The following is an 8,761-nucleotide window of genomic DNA, read 5'->3' as shown; positions in this document are numbered from 1 at the left end:
CAAACATGCACTCAAAAACACTCAAAGCTAAACTTTAACATTTTAAGAATGTGCAGATGTTCCCAAATTATTATTTAGTATTTAGTATACACTATAAATAACCTTTCGTCGACTTTAAATGTACACCTTAGCTGCCTTCGCTTTGATACAGTGAAAAAAGCATTCGTTACTATATCTACCAAAAATGGGTCATCGGTTTGGAAAATGTTACAGGAAGTACATTATGTCTCAGCCAATCGGTTTGATTTCCACTTTGTAAGCCTTGATCACCATGACACAAAATCTTCCATTTGAGTGTGAAGACATCAGTGGTGCACGAGCAGGGCTCTGTGCCACAATGATTGGAGGACTGGCTGCTTTGAATTTTCTAAGTGCATTGTGTGAGTGCAACTTCCCTTTTCTACTTTAAGATGAATACAACTGTAATATATAGTTTTGTATAAAAATAATTATTGTATCTAACTGTCTTCTGTTGAACTTGTAACAGTTGTTGAGACTTTATTTATCTCTTTTCTTCAGCCTTGATTCAAACTGCAGAGGATTCTCACCAGATCTCTCTGACTGTGGTGGAAGTTGGCGATGATTTGTGTTTGGCATGTTCAACTGTTGAAAATGAAGCCGGGTTATTTTACTGGTATAAACTGAAGTTTGGATATATGGTCGAAACAGTTGCAGCAGGAACTTTGGCGGACATAGCACTTCAAGGAGAATTTCAAAACTCAAGACTAACTGTTAAAAAACTGAATGCTCAGTTTGTTCTGAACTTCAGAAATGTAACTAAAGAAGATGAAGCAACGTACTTCTGTCAATCAGGAACAGCATACACCATGGAATTGGTTAATAGCACACTTTTGGTTGTTAAAGGTAAAGTATGTTCATTTATTGTTTGCTGCTTTGTCAATTACTCCCTCCCCTCCCTCCTCTTCCCCCACTGGACTATAACTCCCCACACACACTCAGACACTCAAATCCAGCACAAGACACCTTTTTTACACTTTTATGGACAATCTGCAATAAATGCACATTCTATGGACAATCTTGCACCAAAGATATTGATATTGAAGTGACTGTTATTTTTGTTATATTATTTAGTATATATATTGATTGTTGTATTTATTATCTTAATGTGTGCATATGTGTCTGTTAATTGTGTATATAGGATATACATATTTTATACATATCTTTATATATATCTATATTGTATAATTCTATATTCAGGATTGTTGGAAACGTCATTTCGATCTCTGTCTGTAAACACAAACTGAGTAAGATTGACATTAAAGTTGACTTTTGACTTTGACAACTCTAACTAACTTGCTACCCTTTAGTTCAATCCGGCCTTTTTGTCCATCACACAGATCATAAAAACCTGAAGAAATCTATTTACGTGAAACAAAGTCCGGAGACTGAGTTGGTCTTGCCCGGCGACTCAGTGACTCTCCAGTGTTCACTCCTCTCCAAAAACAATGAAAGCGCAAATCAGTGTCCAGGTGAACACAATGTGTACTGGTTCAGGTCTGGATCAGGAGAATCCCATCCAAACATCCTTTACACTCACAGTGAGGAACAAAAGGAAAGAAGTTGTGTCTTCAGTCTGTCCAAAACTATACACAACTCCTCTGATACCGGGACGTATTACTGTGCTGTGGCTACATGTGGACAGATCCTGTTTGGAGAAGGAACTACAGTGGAGACAAGTATGTTACGTCTTCTTTAATTCACAATGCATCGATGTTGATTATTTGATTGCTTCCTTAATAGGCTTTAGTGTTAGCTGCCTCCGCTATATTTCCCTATCAGTTTTTTCAGTGTGTGTGTTTCCTATACATTTCCTGCGGTACTCTTTTGTACATCAAGGACTTTTTGCTGTTCATGTACTTGTGCAGCTTATAACATATGGCTCTAAAATTGCACATTAGAGCAATACTACTGTGAGCCTCTCCGCTCACACAGGGTTCAAATATGGACGGAAAGAGCATGTTCGTGTAACACAGTCGTTTATTAGACCAGAACCAGGTTACGACATGCTTTTATTCCGGCACTGATTACCTGATTCCGATCAGCTGTCTGGCCTCCGGCCGAGCCACTCCCTTCACTCCAGCAGCCGGCGCCCTAACCACACCCCGCTGCCACAACTACAAAAAGCGTTTTTAAAGTATATCAAGTCACTGCTGCTGTGAAACAATTGGTTGGTTTTCCTTTCAGTTTTTACTGCTTAGGGCAACAAGCCCTCCTATCTGACACGCAAAAATATGTACAGTAGTGGATCATCACTTGGGTTTTTAGTGATAACTATAATTAATTATAATTATTTACTAATGTAAAAGCAATTCAATTACATTTGAGCTAAGAGTACATTTTCTCTGTAATTGTTTTTCTCATTACAGGACAACAACTGGACCTATTTGTGCCTGTGCTCGGGGTGCTGCTGGCCTGCTGTTTGATTGTGATTGCTGTTCTTATAATCTTCAGAAATCAAAAGTCAGTTTGTGAACATCGCAAAGGTAGATTCATGGGGTTTGTGGAAAGTCTTTGATACATTAACCAAGTTAGGATTCAGCAGTTCAGCATATTTTTACCTAGGTTTTGCAGTAATTGTAACGGTTTGATAATGGTAATCATAGCGTCTGAATTGGTACATTAATAGCTTCAGCTTTCAGCTCTTCTACGTGCACTAATGTAAATGAAATGCCAGTAAAGATTAAAATGTGGGGTTGTGACCAGCGGTAAAGTAATTATTCCTGGACCACAAACTTTGATGTGAAATGACAACCATAGCTTCATTGTTTGCCTGTCATTTTTTTTTACAGGAGAATCTTCCAACCATGATCTTCATGAAGGATTGGCTGAGGATGAATCAATTAATGTGGTAAAGATAATTTAAATATCATCTTATGAATGACTGCAGTAATTGCAATTACAATTTGGTTAGAAAAAGACCCAGAAATCTTTGGGTCCTTAACTGCACATTTGACATATAATTTTGATGTTTAATTTGATATTCACTTGGTTGTTGTTTAAATGCTCTAAAAGGGGACCTATTATGCAAAATCCACTTTTTCATGTCTCTTATACAAAAACATGTGTCTCTGTGTAAAGAGATTCTGAAAGTTACAGGAAAGAAGATTCTCTCTCTGTTTGTCCTGATCCATTTATATAAAAACCTGTCTGAAAATGAGCTGATCAGATTTTTGCCACTTTATGATGTCATAACGATGTTTGGCTTGTGTAACCATTAGCCAATCACCAACTAAGGTGAGAATCAGCACTTTTGAATCAGGGCTGAAACAGAGGGGATTATGGGATGCTGCAATGATCTGTTTGGTGTTTGGAGCCAAACACTTCAGAGACATGTTTTGTATATATCTGAGACCTATAATATATTGATGAAAAATAGTATAATAGAGGAACTTTAAAGCTCACAATCCTATGTATTTTCTTTTGCAGGGCGGTGGAGCAGCACTGAACTATGTAGCGCTGGATTTCCCCTCAAGAAAAGCCAAAAGATGGAAAAACAGTGAGCTACCGCAGGACTGTCTGTACTCTGGCATGACAGATCATCAGTGACCCAAACGACAAAAGAAGGTCTATTGTGTTTCATGTTAGATTGATCTTGAATAAACACTGAATAATTGACTGATTCGTTATTGAAGAGTTCTGCCAGAAAATCCATCTTTGTTGTTTTTATTCAGAAAATTGTGTGACATGTTTTGTTTGATAAAGTCACCTGAGACCTGTTGTACAGTTCTTAGTTAATTGTTGTTGTTTTAATAAATGTTCGGCTTGAACTTTGAAACACTTTTGAGTTTTTATCTAAACACAACACTGTTTAGGCTTTAGGTTGGGTTAATATGCAAAGACAGTATATTCAGAACGGGCTACAATACAGGAACAGTGAGTGCACAATGAGTCCAGTTTTTACGTGTGATAGGTAACATTAAACACAAAGTAAAGTATCTAATAAAAAGACAAAACTATATTAGTACCAGCATGGCAAAATAATTACACTTCCTGGAAAAAGATACGTCTATTCATATGAGTGATAGATATCTATTAGTAATGTAACATTTACTATGTTGCTGCCACTGTTCATCACTTCTTAAACCCAAACATGATCATTTTTGTTTTTGCAAATGTTTTCCTCTCTCACTCACTTTCACTTTGTTTCTGTACTCAAAGTGCCAGATGAAGACAACTTTTACAACAACCCCAAAAGGACCAAGCAGATAATTATCATATCACAAAATAATTATATTTTCACCCCCGTTGAAAAGGACCTTTCAATTATGATGGGTCGTTATGATTGATCAGATACTGGTGACCACTGCATTAATACATGCTTTTTAAGAATCTAATTCTTTATTATATTAGCTTAACATCATTTTTTGGTGTTAGCTCTTTTACTTAAGTACAGATGTGATATTTCCTTTTACAAAAAAGTTATGCTTAATGGCCCTAAATAAATCTTAAGAAAAACTTTTTTCTCAATTATTTGTTTTAATGTTTAATATTTCCGTTAGTATTTCTAAGATAAAATGACGACAGATTCAAACACAGGATGAGCAGATCAAATAATGGTCAAGGGTTATATAAAAAGCATCCGTATGATTTCAGATTTTAGCATGGAAAAACCTCACTCAAATCACTCTTATTCCTTCCTCTTGTAGCCTTCCTTCCAGAGAAATGAAGGGCAGCATAGTTCAGATAATTTCCCCCTTCAATCTGTGCTGCAAATAAAAAGCTCATTATACATTTACTTTTACACAGTTTCGTTTGAATTTATAAACAGATTGGTTGATTTGGTAAGTAGTCATGTAATTAGAAGGACCTCGTACAGCCGGTCACTCTGGACAAAATGAATCCACCAGAGGATTTAGATTGCTGCTCACATCGCACTATGACCAGCCTGATGTACTTCCTCCCTTACATGTTTACTGTTAGTGGTGCTGTTTGATTATTTTCATCTTATTAAAAAAGATGACAACAAATATTGTGTCATTACTTACCATATCATGCACTGGTTGGCTTGAGTTGTCATATCTTGCTTGCCCAGTGGGGTTTTCTATTCCTAAAAATGAAAAAGAAAAACCCAAAAGTTATTGGTTTAAGCTTAATTTTATATAAGGATCGTAACCCCAATTCATTACTTTGTTTCTTAGTAGCTTAATAAGACAGACATTTGACCAAACAGAAAATTGGACACATCATGCTGCCAGTGTTTGCTCATACATTTATTTTATGTAATATCTTAAATAAAATATTTCTGTTAAGACCCAACTCCTGCTGTTATTTATTATTTTATCTTAAAGCATGAGGTTGAGGTTAATCCTGTCCTTTATGATGTTACACCTCTTGCACAATATGTAATAAAATCAGTGTATACCATTTTCAAAAAAACACTTACCTTTACATTTTGAAGTTCAGCAACAGAAGAAAACAATGTTTCCAATCACAGAAATGACCAAGCAGACGATCGCTATCACCAGCGCAAAACAAAGCAATCATAATGTTACGAACATTTTTCGAATATCACCTCTAATATTCAACATTATAAAACCATACCTAATTGCGGATGTGTAACATCTCCAAATAATATCTCTCCACATGTGGCCACAGCACAGTAGTAAGTCCCGGCATCAGATGAGCTGAAGTTCTTTAAGAAGCGATAAACACTCCCATCCCGTCATATATTGACGGACGGTCAGGGCCCCTCCCCGTCGCTATATTACGTACAGGGTACCCCTTGCCCGCCAGGCTTCTACGGGCAGGGCGTCCCATAGACCTTCATTGCGGACAGCGGACCCCTTGACCGTCAGGCTTCTACGGGTAGGGCGTCCCATAGACCTTCATAATGCCTATTTTAAGGTTCATTTGGCCATTAAAATGCGTTTTGATGTCATTTTATGCGAGTAATGAGTTTTTATTTCTGATTATTTGTGCAGTACATGTACAGTACATGATGTTTAGTTTGCTAGTTATGACGAAGATTACTTCATGAATGTGTACACATTCATGGTTGCTAAGGTGGTTGCTATGGACGCTGCAACAGCTCCCAGACCACGTGATCAACAACAATGGCCGACCTTCGTGTTATTCTCGGTGGAAAATGCCTATTTTAAGGTTCATTTGGCCATTAAAATGCGTTTTGATGTCATTTTATGCGAGTAATGAGTTTTTATTTCTGATTATTTGTGCAGTACATGTACATGATGTTTAGTTTGCTAGTTATGACGAAGATTACTTCATGAATGCTAACGTTTTTTTGGTGGAAATGTGTTTTTTCACAGCAAAGTCACCCTCTGTACTTGGACTTATTGGGAGAATCTAAAGGCAAAAACATCCCAAATATTCATTTAGGTCTTTATTTTAGACCTTTAGTGTTGCCGTCTGTGAGGAAAATACGGGGCTCAGAGCCTTAATGAACCTTAAAATATGCATTTTCCACCGAGAATAACACGAAGGTCGGCCATTGTTGTTGATCACGTGGTCTGGGAGCTGTTGCAGCGTCCATAGCAACCACCTTAGCAACCATGAATGTGTACACATTCATGAAGTAATCTTCGTCATAACTAGCAAACTAAACATCATGTACATGTACTGCACAAATAATCAGAAATAAAAACTCATTACTCGCATGAAATGACATTGTTACGTGCCGTAGTGTGTGTGGGTGTGGGCGTGTGTGTGTTTTCCTCTCTCTCCCTCTGATTGTCCCCAGGTGCAGCCTCTTCCCAGGTACAGCCTCTTCCCAGGTGCTCCTACTTTACAATCAAGGATTCCATATAGGACCGGAGGAGGACGGCAGTGAGGGCCCCTTCTTTCTCTCCTTCTCGTCTGGCTGCATGTGTGCAGCCTGTCTCTGTGTACAACCCAGCCTAGTTGTGTTGTTTATTGTACGTTTGTGTTGTAATGTGGCTGGTGAGCCGCCTTACGTATTGACGGATTAAAACCTCACTTAAACTCCTTCAGCCTTCCGTTTCCTCTCCTTTTTCTCTCGTCCGGCTATCTGGTGTGTCGCTACTTCCCTTGGTACCCCTAGCTCTACAAGGGAACGTAACAACATCAAAACGCATTTTAATGGCCAAATGAACCTTAAAATAGGCATTTTCCACCGAGAATAACACGAAGGTCGGCCATCGTTGTTGATCACGTGGTCTATGAAGGTCTATGGGACGCCGTGCCCGGAGAAGCCTGACGGTCAAGGGGTCCGCTGTCCGCAATGAAGGTCTATGGGACGCCCTGCCCGTAGAAGCCTGACGGGCAAGGGTACGTAATATAGCGACGGGGAGGGGGCCTGACCGTCCGTCAATATGTGACGGGATGGGAGTGAGAACGTGTTGGATAAACACAACTCTTGTGTGTGTGTAACTTCTCACATTCCTTTGGTCTTCTTCCATCAGTGTACATGATGTTTGGACGAAATGTATCTGATCCAGCTCCAAACCAGAACACACGGATGTCTCCTTGACATGTTTTATTCTCCGAATTAGAGAGGCCCGAACACTGAAGGGTCATCGAGTTTTCTTGAGGAGCCGGATCAGATAATGTCAGGCACTGAACAACAGAATAGTTTGAAGTCCTCTGAGTGTTTCCTAGAAAATAAAAAAGTGTTAAAAACCACATTCAACAGCCTAAAATGTGTTTACATCCATCTTAAATGTGGTACATTTTTGATCAAAGAAAAAAAAATACATTGTTAAACATTGATTAGTGCTTCATTAAAAAAAAACAAGAAAAACTGGATAATGTAGTTAATTTGTGGTTTTAACTTAATTTTAAGATTCAGGGCATGGTGAAATTAGATTTTTTTTTTTATCAAGAACCCAAATCATCACAAATAATTGGAAATAAATTCTTCGAACCATTTTGTAGATGTTCAAATCAGGGTTCGGATACTTAAAGCTATTTTGAAGCTTTATATCAGATCTAAAACATTTGAAAATCTTATAAAAAATTAGATCACATGTTTACCTTTTAATAACAAATATGTCCCACTCCATACACGATTCCTAAGAAAATCCTCAATTGAGCAGTGATACATTCCTTCATCTTCTGGGATTGTCCTCCGAATGGTCAGGGTGCTTAAATTGTTTCCAGTATTTACCTCCAATCTTGACTCAGAAAGTCCTGGTGCAAACTTAGGTTTGGAGGATAAGAGCAGTGTCACAATTAAAGTCAGAGTCTCTCCAGCACTCTGCTTGTACCAGCGGAGGTCTTTGCGCCTTATCTCAGTATTATGCAGAGCACAGGTGAAGGTCGCAGATTCACCAAGTTGAACTGTAGTCACTGGAGCCAGCGTATCTGAAATAAATGACAGAATACAAACCGTGAAACAGTAAAAAACTATTAGTGAACACAATTAGTATTCAACATGCAAAAACAAGGTATCGGAACCATCTAAATGTAAATATTTAACTTAATACTTGCACCTACATCCTTGATGAAGAAGAAGCAGTGTTACCGATAGCAGTAACATCTTGACAATGTCTCTTGTTTTCAATGTGTACAAAAGGTTCCATGGCCGCCCATATGCATGTCACTCTGCATCTGATTGGTTTTCACAGAATAAAGATTCAAAAAAGTGCACTTCCTGTCTCAGTGGTCCCATTCTGATCTTTTTGAAACATATCACTTCATTCTTCTCAAGTTATTTAAGCACATCTTCTAATAAAGGTCTCTTTTTTTAACTTAATAAGAAAAGTGAAACTGTTTGGACGACAAAATCAATGACAGTGAGTATGAATTAGTAAATTACGAGGCT

The 8,761-nt window shown here is 38.0% G+C and overlaps 2 protein-coding genes across 2 annotated transcripts; one reads left to right on the top strand and one right to left on the bottom strand.

Moving 5' to 3' along the window:
- Window positions 1-303: 303 nt before the first annotated feature.
- LOC117453745 (signal-regulatory protein beta-2-like) lies at window positions 304-3,796 on the top strand. The gene is made up of 6 exons (XM_034092707.1): window positions 304-380; window positions 520-864; window positions 1,359-1,697; window positions 2,388-2,504; window positions 2,811-2,869; window positions 3,448-3,796. Exons 1-6 carry the CDS (start codon window positions 338-340, stop codon window positions 3,565-3,567), a joined length of 1,023 nt encoding a protein of 340 aa, XP_033948598.1. The 5' UTR covers window positions 304-337; the 3' UTR covers window positions 3,568-3,796.
- Window positions 3,797-4,617: 821 nt separating this feature from the next.
- Window positions 4,618-8,476, bottom strand: LOC117454021 (uncharacterized). Its single transcript, XM_034093074.1, has 9 exons — window positions 8,434-8,476; window positions 7,972-8,301; window positions 7,353-7,592; window positions 5,752-5,758; window positions 5,557-5,672; window positions 5,429-5,491; window positions 5,148-5,162; window positions 5,007-5,068; window positions 4,618-4,722 (listed from the first exon to the last, which is right to left on the bottom strand). Exons 1-9 carry the CDS (start codon window positions 8,474-8,476, stop codon window positions 4,618-4,620), a joined length of 981 nt encoding a protein of 326 aa, XP_033948965.1.
- Window positions 8,477-8,761: the final 285 nt, after the last annotated feature.

Source organism: Pseudochaenichthys georgianus, chromosome 10 (assembly GCF_902827115.2).
Source record: "Pseudochaenichthys georgianus chromosome 10, fPseGeo1.2, whole genome shotgun sequence".
Classification (NCBI taxonomy): Eukaryota; Metazoa; Chordata; class Actinopteri; order Perciformes; family Channichthyidae; genus Pseudochaenichthys; species Pseudochaenichthys georgianus.
This window is presented reverse-complemented; position numbering and strand designations above follow the sequence as displayed.